Source organism: Pseudorasbora parva, chromosome 18 (genome assembly GCF_024679245.1).
Source record: "Pseudorasbora parva isolate DD20220531a chromosome 18, ASM2467924v1, whole genome shotgun sequence".
Classification (NCBI taxonomy): Eukaryota; Metazoa; Chordata; class Actinopteri; order Cypriniformes; family Gobionidae; genus Pseudorasbora; species Pseudorasbora parva.
In genome coordinates this window covers 42411267-42428726 of record NC_090189.1, presented here as the reverse complement: position 1 = coordinate 42428726, position 17460 = coordinate 42411267, and the positions used below count along the sequence as shown (strand labels likewise).

At 39.9% G+C, this 17460-nt stretch overlaps 2 protein-coding genes across 2 annotated transcripts in view; both read right to left on the bottom strand.

Annotated features, from left to right (window-relative positions):
* The window catches only part of LOC137046323 (zona pellucida sperm-binding protein 3-like), a 24296-nt gene extending 17897 nt beyond the window's left edge, over window positions 1–6399 (bottom strand). The window contains exons 1-6 of the mRNA XM_067423484.1: window positions 5876–6399; window positions 5576–5694; window positions 5398–5501; window positions 5143–5320; window positions 4914–5031; window positions 4748–4830 (exon numbers count right to left, since the gene is read on the bottom strand). Coding sequence (XP_067279585.1) covers window positions 4748–4830; window positions 4914–5031; window positions 5143–5320; window positions 5398–5501; window positions 5576–5694; window positions 5876–6322 — 1049 coding nt within the window. The 5' untranslated portion in view covers window positions 6323–6399. The remainder of the gene's footprint in view (window positions 1–4747; window positions 4831–4913; window positions 5032–5142; window positions 5321–5397; window positions 5502–5575; window positions 5695–5875) is intronic.
* A 6492-nt stretch (window positions 6400–12891) lies between these two features.
* On the bottom strand, window positions 12892–14866 carry LOC137046060 (zona pellucida sperm-binding protein 3-like). Its single transcript, XM_067423113.1, has 8 exons — window positions 14321–14866; window positions 14021–14139; window positions 13843–13946; window positions 13589–13766; window positions 13360–13477; window positions 13197–13279; window positions 13033–13124; window positions 12892–12962 (listed from the first exon to the last, which is right to left on the bottom strand). The coding sequence occupies exons 1-8, from the start codon at window positions 14864–14866 to the stop codon at window positions 12892–12894; spliced, it is 1311 nt and encodes a 436-aa protein (XP_067279214.1).
* Between the last annotated feature and the right edge of the window lie 2594 nt (window positions 14867–17460).

Here is a 17460-nt window from a genome sequence, read left to right as displayed (position 1 = left end):
AATGTTCAGGATCATTCCTCCAGTCTTCAGTGATCATGATCCTTCAGAAATCATTCTCAGATGAGGATTCATTCTCAAAGTTGGAAACAGTTCTGCTGATTAATATTTGTTCATAACCTGTGATACTTTTTATAATACTTTGATGAATAAAAAGTAAAAAAAAAAAAAAAAAAAAAAAAGAAGCTAATGTTTTTTAACCTTTTGTAACCGCAATATACACTACTGGTCAGTCATTTGTTTTCTTTCTTTTTTTTCTTTTTTTTAAATAAATCAATAATTTTATATAGCACGGATGTGTTAAGTTAAATTGATAGTAAAGGAGATTTATATTATTTGAAAATATGTTTTTATTTTGAATAAATGCCGTTCTTTTAAACCTTTTATTCCTCAGATATATTAATCAGCAGAACTGTTTCCAACACTCATAATAAATCAGAATATGAGAACGATTGCTGAAGGATCACGTGACGCTGAAGGATCATGTGACGCTGAAGGATCATGTGACGCTGAAGGATCACGTGACGCTGAAGGATCATGTGACGCTGAAGGGATGATACTGAACATTCAGCTTTTCACAGAAATAAATACTAATTTAACATATAATATATTGAAAACCAAATATTTAAATTGTAATATATCACAATATTATTATTTTTTTGTGTATTTTTGATCAAATAAATGCAGGCTTGATGAGCAGAAGAAACTTCTTTCAGAAACATTACAGATATTAATGTGTCCAAACTTTTATATATATATAAATAAAATACTCCATTCTGGGCTCTAGACTAACGTCTCGACCTGCAGCAAGGGTTACACCAACTGCCTTTTGTTGCTCGCTCAAGCACATGATTATCAATGACTGCATGTTGATCAATACTCATTTATATACTCTGATCATTGGCAATGCCACAAAAGGTGATATTTGCTAAATATTTTAATTTGAGAGAGTAGTGTTTGCTAATACTGATCTGTTTTTTTTGTTTTTCTCGTCAGATGCGGTCTTGAGCTTAAAGCCAATGAAAGTAGACGAATACATGGCCAAAGACTTGAAATATGCACCTGAGAGGACTGGTGGCGGTAGCAGAAAGAAGGCAGACTTAACCAGCTGTGTTTAATGTTGCCCAATGTTACATAAATACATTTTGGTCCAAAAATAACAACAACATAAAAAGGGACAGAATACCGTACATACATTTTCAATGAAGGGACAGAAAGCTCTCGGACTAAATATAAAATACCTTAAACTGTGTGCCGAAGATGAACGGAGGTCTTACGGGTGTGGAGCGACAAGGCGAGTCATTTAAAGGGTTAGTTCACCCAGAAATGAAATGTCTGTCATTAACTCCTCTCCCTAATGTCGCTCCACACCCGTAAGACCTCCGCTCATCTTCACACACAGTTTAAGATATTTTATATTTAGTCCGAGAGCGTATGCAAGTGTATGCACACTATACTGTCCATGTCCAGAAAGGGAATAAAAACATCATCACAGTAGTCCATATGAGACATCAGTGGGTTAATTAGAGTCTCTTGAAGCATCCAAAATACATTTGGGTCCAAAAATAACAAAAACTACGACTTTATTCAGCATTGGCTTCTCTTCCGCGTTTGTGTTCAAACCTCAAATAAAGATTCAAACGGTTATGAGTCAGTGATTCGGATCGCCACAATGCTCTGGGACTAAAATATAAAATATCTTCAACTGTGTTCTGAAGAGGAATGGAGGTCTTACAGGTGTGGGATGACATTAGGGTTAGTCATTAATGACCTCAATTTCACTTTTGGGTGAACTAACCCTTTAATGACAGAATTTTTGGGTGAAGTAAAAGTTTGACATGTGTACAATTGATGTGAAAGGTTGGCACAATTGCAGCTATGTAATAAAGCATGTTTCCTACGTCTTTATTAATCTTCTTCCTGGTCTTCCTTTGACCAATTGGCTTCTTCCAAGCTGACTGTGTGTGTTTGCAAACGTAGAGTTTATGTATCCATTTCAAGGTGTTTGGTGTTACTGTTGAACACATCAATACTTCAGTGAAAACAGTTTAACAGAAACTATGTTGGAAAGCAGGACTTTATAGTGACGTTGAAATTTCAACGTTGATTGGATTTGCAAAATCTAAACTAAATTCAGCGGTTATCCAACACTGGCACCTGACGTTGATTCAACAGCGGCTCAATGTTAAAATGCCAGCTGGGAAATGTGGACTGGATTTGAAAATATCAATTCATTTAATGATTTTCAAATATATTTCTGCATTAATATAATTAGTCTTCTTAACTAAGCACATGTAAGAAAATTAGTTCAACATATATTTTATTGCTCTTCCAACATTTTATGAGTGTTGTGACATCCCTAATTACTCCTAATATTAAAATACTACCACTAGTAATATAAATTGGAGATGTTGCTGATATGATCATTCATAGTAGTAGTAATAGTAGAGATTTTTCCTTATTTTACTATAAATCATTTAGTCACAAATCTGTTCTCTCTAGAAATAAGCATTTTTCAAGCGTATGGCTGTTTGGTAGCTGTATAATACTTATTGTACATTGTTGCTATTTAAAAAAAAAATAGATGAACTGTTAATAAATGAAAAACTAATCATCTTTGGCACATTTTATTTCCAGAATGATAGTGATAGATCATGATTTTCTTGAAACATATCGTGTGTCAGAGAGTCGCTGCTGTTGTGATAGTTATCGTTGGTAACGGGTTGACATTAACTCTTTTGCTCACCGGCCACCGTGGCCAGTGGTTTTCCAAAGTTAGCCACTCAGCATTTTCACTGGCCACAATTTTCCTGTTTGGAAATTACATTTTATATGATTAAAGTTGACTTTGGCATGCTTAAATTACTTGATTTTGAATCATTTTACTTGATTTAGAAGATTTAAAACCCTTTCAAACTTTCACATGCAGAGTGACCTCCCAAATCAAGACTACATTGTATATCAGCTGGGATGTGCAGGCGGGCAAGGGCTGGGCAATATAATAGATTATAATAGAATACGGTATAATAGGCTAATATTAGAAATGTAATATGATAGGCTATGAGTTATTTTACTTAGGCTTATATATAATTTAAAAAAATACCGTAAGCAAATTACAAAAACAATAGTTAATAAAAATAAAACAAAATTCAGATACTAATACATATTTATTTAATATGTAGGCCTATACATTTATTTAACATCTGTAGTTGTTTGATTAACATTAATGACAGACAGGTATTTAATTGGGCTGCTGAATGCATGGATGTAATATTTGTGACACATTTCCAGTTATTACCCACCTGTTTACGAACACTTAAGCCATAACTGACTGTGTTCATGCGATGGACATTTTGACATCAGTGTGCGCGTGTATTTGAGAGAGAGAGAGACAGAGACAGAGAGACAGAGACAGAGAGAGAGAGAGAGAGAGATTTTGTTGTGTGTCATTCAGCGCGATTCCGCCTATCTTGCCTTCGCCAAGTATAAATAATTGTAGTTGAATGGTAGCCAATTTTGAGATACGGTCTTGGCATTTCATTTAGCTGTAAATTATATTCAACCCGCCAAGGTGGCTAGTGGGAGTGGCTGCCGTACCCGCCACAGCTGAAATCTACCCGCATTTGGCGGGTTTGCGGGTGTTAATGTCAAGCCCTGGTTGGTAAAATATCATGATAGTATCATAGAGTTATCCTGTGATGCCCACCCCTAATAGTTATGTAATACTTGATGTACTGCTTAATGCTGCATATTTGTAATACTGCTGTGAGGGTGTTTCAAACACAACATCTATGGGATTGATGGTAAAAAACAGCTCTTTTCACTGCAGTTATCAAGCTCACTATTTTCCCTCTCTCTTTGAAAGTTGTGAAACTGTTACTGCATTTCTATTTTGCCATTTGAGCAAATGGTGGCAATATTTAATGTACTCCTACAGTCACCACTATAAAAGTGAACTCAACTACGATGACTTCCACTCTGAGAAACCCAGAAATGTGAAAAGGGTCTATGAAGCTCAACATAAAAACTGCACTAATCACTGAAGTGAAGGCTAATGAGTATTCAGTTGATAAAGGACAATATAATGTTGCAACTAAATGATAATAGTTTAGAGTAGGAGATTTGTGACCAGTAGTGGAACTAAAGGGACCAAATGAGTGCTTGTCATGCCGTAAAGCCAGCCAATCATGAAACAGTGTCAAGCAGCCGCTCTGGAGAAGCTGCGCAGAAAGCACCAGTCAGCTGCTCGAGCCACTTACAGCACTTTGGAATTGGCATGATCTCACGTCAGACAATTTCTACCCAGAATGCACTGCTAAAGTAAGCCACTGATCAGTCTGTGCGTTGCTGCATGAAGTTGAACAAGCCTTTTGAGAGCACAGAAATATGATACGGAGAACAAAGAAATATAACAAGTCAGATACAAGCAAGAATTGATGTCAGCTTTATTGAGGAACTTTCTTTTGCCCTTGAACTGCCACAGGACCAAGTGTAGCCTTGCCTTCCCACTGAACACCTAGAGAGAGGAGAGCCAGGTTAGAGCAGTTAAGACGTCAAACGCAACCTTAAGAGCAAAAGTTACTAACCTCCATAGGGAGAAGCAGCAATTCCACCATCAGGACCACATGTTGAGTCACAGCAACCACAAACTTGGTCATTTCCATCAGCAGCAAACCACCTGAACCAAGACAAAGACACCACCTTCAACATGAGCAAAGGCAGCTTTAAAATAAGATAAAGTGCAACGTACCCATTGGCGAATGAACAGGACTTGTGCTGAGCGTCACTGGGTGCAGAAGCAATAGTTGCCTTCACAACACATGTTATGTAGATCTGCAAGGGATGACAGACACGTCAGAAAACCAAAGAAGATGGGAAGAGAAGTCGAATTAACTCATGATATGCGTAGTACATACAGAAGGACTGGAGCTCTCCTGGAACACGAACGCCTCCAGCTGGATCTGGACCTTGTCAACCTGGGACCGAGGCATGAAGCGGGAGCTGGAAGCTGTAGCCTTGGCATCCACAAAGCACCTGAAGACAAAGAGCAACTCAACTATAGAGAAAGTGAGCAACTAGACCCTAGCCATGACTGGTTAAAAAGCAACCAAAACGGTCCTATAGCATCAAGGGCCATGACCTTACCCATGATTCTCAATGAAGGAATATCTCGGAAGGGAGTTCACATCAGGCCCTTGAGTGGCCACACAGCTGTCCACAAACACACGCAGAGGCACATGATTGTACTGCTTCACAGATGCCTCAATGTTAATAATGCCACCCAGGAAATAGAGGGATGAAGGTCTCTGACTGGACCAATCATCTGCAGAGAAAGAGGGAACATTTTAGAAAAAATAAAAAATAAATCCTTATTCTTGTTTATCAAAAACCTGTACCAACCCATCATAAGCTTCAGGGAGAACACCAAGACTTCGTCACCAACCTCCGTTGAGGCATAAGGGACCCATGTTGGCCTCAAGGCATCACTGCTTACATTCTGAAGCCTGTGGTTCATTAAAGGACCCATTAAATGGGCTCCCCGTTGAGCGAGAGGAAGTGAAAGTCACAGACCACTTACCTTTGATAGTGGCATTGAACACCAACAACTGCACCCTCGACCCGGGTAATCGGAGTACCTGCAAGAGCCTCAGGGGTGTAGGTAAGAGAGAAGGTGTAGACAAGCTCATCCTCATTCATCTGGAAGAGATTGAAGTAGTTAAAACAACTGTTCCTCACTAAGATGATTGGGTGAACCACCCCTTTAAGAAAGGTTTATACCAGCTGCCCTGGCATTGCAAATACAACAGCCATGTGAACTGACACTCCTTGAGGACTTTGGATATCCTCAACTAGAATAAACAGATTCAGGAGTACTTACCATCTGCACGCTGTTGCAGTCCTGTAACTCATACTCAAAGATGAGCACCTTAGACTGAGAGTCCTGACCAACAACAGGACAGCCGCCTAAAGACAGGCCAGTTGGCTGGATCAAATGACCATTGCTAAACAAGTCCTGCTGGACCTCTACAAGAACCCGGTTCTCTCCGCATTGAACCGCTACGCTGCTGGGAGTCACGGGTTGCCTCAACTGGAAGTTCACCGCCAACTCGCTCTGCACCTCGGGAACAATGGGATACTTCCAATCCAAAGGCTTCACTGGACCCTGCAACAGCTGCTTCTCCTGAAGGCCAAAAGGCTCCTGTGCAAGGCCTCCGGAGGAAGAACCCAAAGGACTCTGAAACTGAGAAGACACTTGCAAAGTGTTCCGGAGCCCTGGAGGAGAAAGGGCAGGACTTCTGGAAGCTGGATCTGATTTCGGCCCCATGCTTCTTGGACTTTGACTGTATCTCAAACTTCCCCATGCATTAGGCAGATCAAATGCAACAATCACAACCACCACTAAGACACCTTTCAGAAACTCCATCATAGCAAACTTTGACACAAATGCCACAACACACACCAGTGCTTGGCTTGGCCATTTTGTACAGCATTGAGTGAAGGTGGCTCCTCCCTTTTTAGTTTAATTGATTACCTTTGATTCTCCTCTGGACCTGTAGAGTTTATCCATCTCTGGCACCCACAGCTCTGCGTTTACACTGGCACAAAAAAATCAGATTTGTTTTCCTCACATCTAACCCAGATCAAAATTTGTTGCATGCATATAAACGCAAATATATATATATTTTGCATCCATTTTGAGCCACTCCCAGATGTGTTTTTAAATCAGATACATATCCAATATCTGGACATCTGACCAACGTCTAAATATGAATATCTTATTCCCATTGGCAGTCCAAGCCACCACAAGGCCAGAGTAACACATTTGGCCACAAAGATAGCTTTTTATGTCGTATTATGAAGCAGATGTGCCTGTATAAGCTCACATTAAAATTACTGCTATTATCCGGTCTATCCGTTGTCAGATTGAGCTGCAAACATCCATGACAGATTTGAACTTATCCAAACAGGAAAATAATCATGGCCACCCGACATGAATTTTCCGGCAAGGAGCCAAAAACCGAAACATGAAGTCCGACACTTTCTGCTTCCTATAGGGATGCTTGTGCTGTTTGAATAGTTTATCAAAGATGGAGTGAAATAAATGCAATATTTGTCAAATACACAGATGTTTCAAAGAGACCATAGTTATTAGGGGTGGGACAAAAAAAAATCGATATGCCGACGAGACGTTATCGATACTCTAGCACCAAGTATCTATATTTTTTTTGTATAGGCTACATAGGCCTACCCACAGCTGCGTTCAGTCGCTTCCGTGTTTATCTAAGCGCAGGGCTCCAGACTGGATATATACTTATATACTGGATATATACTCCAGACTGCCGAATATACACTTCGTCCCCTTGGAATTATAAGGTTCTATCTGCGTTCTGAGTAGTTTTGAGAAATTGAGCTTCAAAGTTTTTGCATTACATATAGGAAAATGTATACGGGGAACAAGTTTCTTTCAAACATGAAAATAAGAGGGACCCTAAATGTATTCTAAATATACAATATCAAAATCCTCTCAAAATTGTAAATGGGGATTTTTGGAATGGGTCAAATGCAGATAGAACCTTCTAATTCTAAAAACACATTTTTCGCTAAGAATTATAAGGTTCTATCTGCCAAAACATGATTTAATTAACATTAAATATAAAATTAATGTTGTAACAATGTCTTAACATGTTAGAAAGTACAGTTTTATCCTTTCTATGACATTTATTTCATATTTTTAGCACTTCCATGTATTTAGGACATTTCAAATTAAGCAAGGTAGGTCAAAATATTTTGTCCAGCGCATAGTCCAGATATTATTGCAGAAATTGTCAATCTTTCTTTTGTTTAGACAACTGTAATACATCTGAGCAGGATTTTATTCCACCTACAGTGGGCCAGGTAAAATGGCTTTCTCTCTAGACATCATTACAGCTGAAATAACATGCTAACATTTATTGTTGTAATTAAACCCTATCATTTAAACTGTTGACTATTTGACCTTTAAGTCTTAATATAGTAAAAACAGACATTTTAAGACTTTAAAAAATGAAAATAAAATTGTCGATCTTGAGGTTTCTCAAAAAATTTGCGTTGCATGCCATAATCTTCACAGATATTGGCTGCGTCCGAAACCTGGAAAATGCTGCCTTCGGAGGACACATTTCAAGGCAGGAAGGCATTAAGCCACGTCCGAATCTAATGTTAGCTTCACTTCCTGTCTCCTGAAAGACTTTCATCTGATCGAGTTTTGAAGGCAGCATACATGTATCCGTCGCTGCCTTTGATATCCCACAATCCTGTGCTTTGTATTCTGGGACAGTTGTGCTGGGAAAAAAGATGGCGTCTGAAAGTCGCGTTTTCTGGTCAGTTTGTGTGTAAATGTACGATTTTACCAATATTTTCCACTTCTGATGTCCTTTCTAGTGAGAAATTACTAATGTAGTAATTAAATATTTGTTTAGTTCTCACCCTGGATATAAAGTTGATCCTGATTGGTCCTCTTCTGTGCATTCGAAGTGCTGATTGGCTCACGCAGATAGAACCTTATAGAGCCAAGTCAGAGTTTGACTTTGTAGATAGAACCTTTTTCTTTTTCCGATAACAAGTCCCAAAATGTACACAACTTAAAAAAAAAAAACATTACATAATGTAAATAAGTTGTCACAGAATACAGTCCCTGACAAAAGTCTTGTCGCTTATCTATTTTCTAGAAATACCTGATATTAACCTGACTTTTAATTAATTAATTGGTGTTAGAAATAGCTCATATGAAAAGCTAAAACCCTCCCAAATGATGTTTAATGCACTGAAATTAATAATTTTCATAGAAAAAAATATTTATCATTTAATCAAGACAGAAAGGTCAAATTTTGGCAAGACAAAAGTTTTGTCGCCTATACAGAAATGGAACAAATTTACTGCAAATACAAAAATATGTCAGCAAATTAAGTTGTGGTGCTGTGAGATCCAAATTTAATATCTTGTATGACTTCCATGAGCTTGAAGGACTGCATCCATGCGGTTTGGCAAGGATTCATACAATTTATTGATGAAGTCATCAGGAATAGCTAAGAAAGCAGTCTTGCATGCCTCCCAGAGTTCATCAATATTCTTTGGTTTCGTCTTCCATGCGTCCTCTTTCATCCTACCCCACATATGCTCAATGATGTTCATGTCTGGTGACTGGGCTGGCCAATCCTGGAGCATCTTGATCTTCTTCGCCTTGAGGAACTTTGATGTGGAGATGGAAGTATGCGATGGAGCACCGTCCTGCTGCAGAATATGGCTCTTTTATGGTTGGGAATATAAGAGGTAGCTAAGATTTCTTGGTATTTTAGACTATTGATGTTTTCTTCGAGTCAGGGCAGCTGAAGTTAAGATCAAGGGACAGACCTACCTATGGCCAGTCGTGCGCCTTGTGCGGCTGCCAGCCTGGGAGGATGAAGATGACACCAACTAAGTAGACTTTCCTTTGGGATTCAAATTTATCGCTAAATTTGGGAGCGCTATGTCAGGAAGTCTTTTATTCCTGACATTTTATTTCGAAACTGTAATGATGTCATATCTTTTCTGAGCGCATCACATCATCATTGCCGACTCCGCATTCTGTGGGATGGTGGCTCGCGTGTGCGTAACCTAATCGAAAACCACACATACACACACACACCCCACCTATATACCTATTTGTACACCAATGATTGTACCCAAACTACAAAGTTTGCTGAAATAACTTCTCCGTGCCCTTCTCTCTGGTTCAGCGTGGTTCAGCGAGGTCTGCAGCGGGAGAGAGAGCCGTGGGACGAGCGGTAATTGAGTGGGTTGGACGCAGATTGATAACACCTGTATCTTGTTTCAGTAAAGGGCGCAGAGAGAGTATAAAACACCTGAAGTGTGCACGCTGTTTTTGGAGTTGAATAATAAAAGTCGTCAGCAGGCTAGCCGATCCCCGTGTCCTCTTCCTTCCTTTCTTACCGAATCACTACATCCCTTCAGAGTGTCCCACTCTATCATAGTCACTTAATTAGATTTTACCGTTTCATTTGAGAAAGCTATCATGTCACGAATACAGACACTTGAAGGTCTTCACGGCAACTTGTCAAAATTAAAGTGCGGTTTAACGTGAAGAAATTAGAAATATATTAGGCTACTGTTGTACAGTAGATTTAGCCATGTCTCTATGTAATATGTACTACTAATAATAATTATGCCTAGATTGTTGCTTTTACTTGTTTTTTTATAAACAATGTCTACTTTTAAACAGCATACAGCCTTAAATTTAAATGTTTATGTTGTGGAAATTGCAGTAAATTACAAGAGACAAGTTCTCACGTTGACCACACATGTACGTGTAAAAATCTAAATCAAAATGATGCTGACAAGTCCCACGTCAACACCATGATCAACACGCATTCAGAACATTTAAAGGGACCGCGATCCCTGAACAGTTATGAAGAAACATGCTAAGAATAAAGTGCTGCCTTTATAATCAACAGTGTATAAAAATGTTTAACCACAAAGGTGAATTATTTTTGTCACAATTACTACATTGTATTATTTAATTATAATTATCATAAAGAAAAAACTCATTGAATGCAATTATAAATAACTTAAATAGTTTAAAAAAAAGTATGGTATTGGTACCGACTACTGGAATTTTGTGACATCCCTAATTACTCCTAATATTAAATTACTACCACTAGTAATATAAATTGGAGATGTTGCTGATATGATCATTCATAGTAGTAGTAATAGTAGAGATTTTTCCTTATTTTACTATAAATCATTTAGTCACAAATCTGTTCTCTATAGAAATAAGCATTTTTCAAGCATATGGCTGTTTGGTAGCTGTATAATACTTATTGTACATTGTTGCTATTTAAAAAAAAAAGATGAACGTTAATAAATGAAAAACTAATCATCTTTGTGATATAGTTATTGTTGGTAAAATATGATAGTATCACATCATGAGTGATCCTGTGATTCCCACTCCTAATAGTTATGTAATACTTGATGTACTGCTTAATGCTGCATATTTGTAATACTGCTGTGAGGGTGTTTCAAACACAACATCTATGGGATTGATGGTAAAAAAAAAAAAACAGCTCTTTTCACTGCAGTTATCAAGCTCACTATTTTCCCTCTCTCTTTGAAAGTTGTGAAGCTGTTACTGCATTTCCAGTTCGCCATTTGAGCAAATGGGGACAATATTTAATGTACTCCTCCAGTCACCACTATAAAAGTGAACTCAACTACGATGACTTCCACTCTGAGAAACCCAGAAATGTGAAAAGGGTCTATGAAGCTCAACATAAAAAACTACACTATCACTGAAGTGAAGGCTAATGAGTATTCAGTTGATAAAGGACAATATAATGTTGCAACTAAATGATAATAGTTTAGAGTAAGAGATTTGTGACCAGTAGTGGAACTAAAGGGACCAAATGAGTGCTTGTCATGCCGTAAAGCCAGCCAATCATGAAACAGTGTCAAGCAGCCGCTCTGGAGAAGCTGCGCAGAAAGCACCAGTCAGCTGCTCGAGCCACTTACAGCACTTTGGAATTGGCATGATCTCACGTCAGACAACTTCTACCCAGAATGCACTGGTAAAGTAAGCCACTGACCAGTCTGTGCGTTGCTGCATGAAGTTGAACAAGCCTTTTGAGAGCACAGAAATATGATAGGGAGAACAAAGAAATATAACCAGTGGTGGGCCGTCAGGGCCAGCAGGGCCTTCTCTGCTGGCCCTGTCAAAATCATATATATATATATGATTATATATATATATATATATATATATATATGATTATATATATATATCATATATATATATATATATATATATGAGTTACGATTATATTTCCGGAAAGAATGTATGTATTTTTGGTGTATTTTCCATATGTCATCATCTAAACGCATCACAGCTCCGAGGACCAGCACTAGTAGAATAGCTTACCTTCCATTGAAGCTGCTATTTTCCATTGGACCATAGCTTTGACTGACGTGGGTCATTAGCCAATCAAAATTTGATGTGTAGTGATAGAACGGCCCAGAGGCCCAGCGATGTGTCAGTGTGCTACCCCCTGCTGATGTCATCAGCCGTCTGAACTTTTCGCGGGTTCTGAGAATTCTGTGTGAAATAAACTATGGCCGCCGCGGATGACAGGCTACTGATCGATCCTGATGTCAAGCCGGTAATGTTAGCTAACAAGCAGTGTTTTTTCTGTTTATTTGGATGTTCTGTTGGTCCGTATTTTTGTTTGTTTAAGAGTATTTGTGCCAACTGATTTTGATTCTTTTCACCCCTAACCTAAACGGCGACACGTGAGTGCAGTATCATCAATAAATAGTCAAATTGCCTTTTTGTCTGGCGTGTACTTTTTGCTTGTCCCCTTCCCGACGAACACTATGAAAGCAAAGTTCGTAGTAGTATTGCGTACAGTGCATTATTGTATTTTGTGTGTGTGTGTGTGGTTATGACACACAGGAGAGGGTGAAATATGAGGACATTGGCCATGTCCTAACTTTTCAAAATGCTTATAAATCATACAGGATGAGGTTTTTTTTAGAAAGTAAAAATGCAGAATGTTTCCTGTGATGGGTAGGTTTAGGGGCAGGGGCAGTGTAGGGGGATAGAAAATACGGTTTGTACGGTATAAAAACCATTGCGCCTATGGAATGTCCCCATATGTCACAAAAACAAACGTGTGCGTGTGGGTGTGTGTTGTTATGGCGACGGCGTGGGGCTTGTTGATCGCGTGCGTGTATGTGTGTGTGTGTGTGTGTGTGTGTGTTGTTATGGTGTGGGGCGTGTTGATCGTTAGTGAAGGCCCTGACTGAAACCCCACGGTACGCTACTGAATATAACCAGTCAGATACAAGCAAGAATTGATGTCAGCTTTATTGAGGAACTTTCTTTTGCCCTTGAACCACCACAGGACCAAGTGTAGCCTTGCCTTCCCACTGAACACCTAGAGAGAGGAGAGCCAGGTTAGAGCAGTTAAAACGTCAAACGCAACCTTAAGAGCAAAAGTTACTAACCTCCATAGGGAGAAGCAGCAATTCCACCATCAGGACCACATGTTGAGTCACAGCAACCACAAACTTGGTCATTTCCATCAGCAGCAAACCACCTGAACCAAGACAAAGACACCACCTTCAACATGAGCAAAGTCAGCTTTAAAATAAGATAAAGTGCAACGTACCCATTGGCGAATGAACAGGATTTGTGCTGAGCGTCACTGGGTGCAGAAGCAATAGTTGCCTTCACAACACATGTTATGTAGATCTGCAAGGGATGACAGACACGTCAGAAAACCAAAGATGGGAAGAGAAGTCGAATTAACTCATGATATGCGTAGTACATACAGAAGGACTGGAGCTCTCCTGGAACACGAACGCCTCCAGCTGGATCTGGACCTTGTCAACCTGGGACCGAGGCATGAAGCGGGAGCTGGAAGCTGTAGCCTTGGCATCCACAAAGCACCTGAAGACAAAGAGCAACTCAACTATAGAGAAAGTGAGCAACTAGACCCTAGCCATGACTGGTTAAAAAGCAACCAAAACGGTCCTATAGCATCAAGGGCCATGACCTTACCCATGAGTCTCAATGAAGGAATATCTCGGAAGGGAGTTCACATCAGGCCCTTGAGTGGCCACACAGCTGTCCACAAACACACGCAGAGGCACATGATTGTACTGCTTCACAGATGCCTCAATGTTAATAATGCCACCCAGGAAATAGAGGGATGAAGGTCTCTGACTGGACCAATCATCTGCAGAGAAAGAGGGAACATTTTAGACAAATAAAATGCAAATCCTTATTCTTGTTTATCAAAAACCTGTACCAACCCATCATAAGCTTCAGGGAGAACACCAAGGCTTCTTCACCAACCTCCGTTGAGGCATAAGGGACCCATGTTGGCCTCAAGGCATCACTGCTTACATTCTGAAGCCTGTGGTTCATTAAAGGACCCATTAAATGGGCTCCCCGTTGCACGAGGGGAAGTGAAAGTCACAGACCACTTACCTTTGATAGTGGCATTGAACACCAACAACTGCACCCTCGACCCGGGTAATCGGAGTACCTGCAAGAGCCTCAGGGGTGTAGGTAAGAGAGAAGGTGTAGACAAGCTCATCCTCATTCATCTGGAAGAGATTGAAGTAGTTAAAACAACTGTTCCTCACTAAGATGATTGGGTGAACCACCCCTTTAAGAAGGGTTTATACCAGCTGCCCTGGCATTGCAAATACAACAGCCATGTGAACTGACACTCCTTGAGGACTTTGGATATCCTCAACTAGAATAAACAGATTCAGGAGTACTTACCATCTGCACGCTGTTGCAGTCCTGTAACTCATACTCAAAGATGAGCACCTTAGACTGAGAGTCCTGACCAACAACAGGACAGCCGCCTAAAGACAGGCCAGTTGGCTGGATCAAATGACCATTGCTAAACAAGTCCTGCTGGACCTCTACAAGAACCCGGTTCTCTCCGCATTGAACCGCTACGCTGCTGGGAGTCACGGGTTGCCTCAACTGGAAGTTCACCGCCAACTCGCTCTGCACCTCGGGAACAACGGGATACTTCCAATCCAAAGGCTTCACTGGACCCTGCAACAGCTGCTTCTCCTGAAGGCCAAAAGGCTCCTGTGCAAGGCCTCTGGAGGAAGAACCCAAAGGACTCTGAAACTGAGAAGACACTTGCAAAGTGTTCCGGAGCCCTGGAGGAGAAAGGGCAGGACTTCTGGAAGCTGGATCGGATTTTGGCCCCATGCTTCTTGGACTTTGACTGTATCTCAAACTTCCCCATGCATTAGGCAGATCAAATGCACCAATCACAACCACCACTAAGACACCTTTCAGAAACTCCATCATAGCAAACTTTGACACAAATGCCACAACACACACTAGTGCTTGGCTTGGCCATTTTGTACAGCATTGAGTGAAGGTGGCTCCTCCCCTTTTAGTTTAATTGATTACCTTTGATTCTCCTCTGGACCTGTAGAGTTTATCCATCTCTGGCACCCACAGCTCTGCGGTTTGTATGTCTGCGTTTACACTGGCACAAAAAAATCAGATTTTTTTTAACTCACATCTAACCCAGATCAAAATTTGTTGCATGCATATAAACGCAAAAATATATATATATATTGCATCCATTTTGAGCCACTCCCAGATGTGTTTTTAAATCAGATACATATCCAATATCTGGACATCTGACCAACGTCTAAATATGAATATCTTATTCCCATTGGCAGTCCAAGCCACCACAAGGCCAGAGTAACACATTTGGCCACAAAGATAGCTTTTTATGTCGTATTATGAAGCAGATGTGCCTGTATAAGCTCACATTAAAATTACTGCTATTATCCGGTCTATCCGTTGTCAGATTGAGCTGCAAACATCCATGACAGATTTGAACTTATCCAAACAGGAAAATAATCATGGCCACCCGACATGAATTTTCCGGCAAGGAGCTAAAAACCGAAACATGAAGTCCGACACTTTCTGCTTCCTATAGGGATGCTTGTGCTGTTTGAATAGTTTATCAAAGATGGAGTGAAATAAATGCAATATTTGTCAAATACACAGATGTTTCAAAGACATCATAGTTATTAGGGGTGGGGCAAAAAAAATCGATATGCCGACGAGACGTTATCGATACTCTAGCACCAAGTATCAATATATTTTTTGTATAGGCTACATAGGCCTACCCACAGCTGCGTTCAGTCGCTTCCGTGTTTATCTAAGCGCAGGGCTCCAGACTGGATATATACTTATATACTGGATATATACTCCAGACTGCCGAATATACACTAGTGTCTGAGAATATTAAACTGCAAAATACTATTTAATAATTACTGAACTCTTTTATATGGAAGCCCGTTTCCGCCAGTAAATAATAAAAAAATAATAATAATTGCGACTTTTTATCTCACAATTCTGACTTTTTTTCTCACAATTGCGAGTTATAAAGTCATTGATCTGCCGCGTCCCGACACGAGTTGTGTCGTGAACACATTATAATAAATATTTTAACTGTATTTTTAGCTGATAATGATGGAATTATTGTCTTATTACCTGAGAGGCATTAATATCTCTGAGCAAACGCGCTCTTGAGGGGATTTTAAATGCAAGCTTTGGCACTGAAACAGAACGGATGTAAGGTGATAACGTTCATATTCTGATGTGCTATTATGGAAATATAATCCCCAGAACATCACCACCCTCAGAATGTGCTGTATTTCACGATTTCCTGAGAGAACGAGTGTTCAGTAATGACACGTCCAGTTGGGCCTATAACATGTCGCTATACATACAGTCACCTGAGCGTGGCGCTGCTGGGATCATATTTCATTAATAACGAATCATTAATAGCATATTTCATTAATAACGCATCAGAATATGCTGTAAGGCAGGATTTCGTTTGAGAATGAATTGTATTGACCTCCATATGTGCTCGGTTTTGATCATATTATGATATGAAAGGTTTAAATTATGACAATCAAGAGACAAGGTGACACACACACACACACACACACACACACACACACACACACACACACACACACACACACAGTATGACTGGTAATTCATGCTTACAAAATAAATGTATTATTATTAATATATTATAATGATAGTCCGTTAAAAACCAGAAATCAGTTCAATAGTTCATTTATTAATATAAACCTCATGTTTAATTCTTGCATCTATACCAAATATCATCAGTGGTTGGACAGTTTTTATGCATTTTGTTTCGTGATCTGACCGGAACAAATAGAAAGTCTCTGCAGCGGCGTTAAGCGATTGAAGCGCTCGTCTGTGTGTCGACTGCACAAGCACGCGCCACTGATAACAGCGGCAAGAGCGCCAGATCGCCTCTTATAACACACCAATGAAATGATGCTCTTCTAGCTAACCAGAGATGTTTTAGTTAGGTTCATCCGTGCATGAAGAGGTTTCAATGTTTCAAAAAGAACTGACTCACACACAACCGAAGAACACACACACACGCACACAACCGAAGGACACACACACACACACAACCCGAAGAACCGACTCACTCACACACCACATTCAGATAATCACAACCTTGAGGCGGATGGGCTATAACAGCAGAAGACTGTTGAAAAATGTTGCCTGGTCTGATGAGTCTCGATTTCTGTTGAGACATTCAGATGGTAGAGTCAGAATTTGGCGTAAACAGAATGAGAACATGGATCCATCATGCCTTGTTACCACTGTGCAGGCTGGTGGTGGTGGTGTAATGGTGTGGGGGATGTTTTCTTGGCACACTTTAGGCCCCTTAGTGCCAATTGGGCATCGTTTAAATGCCACGGCCGACCTGAGCATTGTTTCTGACCATGTCCATCCCTTTATGACCACCATGTTCCCATCCTCTGATGGCTACTTCCAGCGGGATAATGCACCATGTCACAAAGCTCCAATCATTTCAAATTGGTTTC

Coding starts and splice junctions, on each gene's coding strand:
- LOC137046060 (XM_067423113.1), bottom strand. CDS start 14,866: ATGGAGTTTCTGAAAGGTGTCTTAGTGGTGGTTGTGATTGGTGCATTT. Junction 13,280..13,359: donor AGGAGAGCTCCAGTCCTTCT/GTATGTACTACG, acceptor CATCCCTTGCAG/ATCTACATAACATGTGTTGT. Junction 13,125..13,196: donor TCCTGTTCATTCGCCAATGG/GTACGTTGCACT, acceptor GTCTTGGTTCAG/GTGGTTTGCTGCTGATGGAA.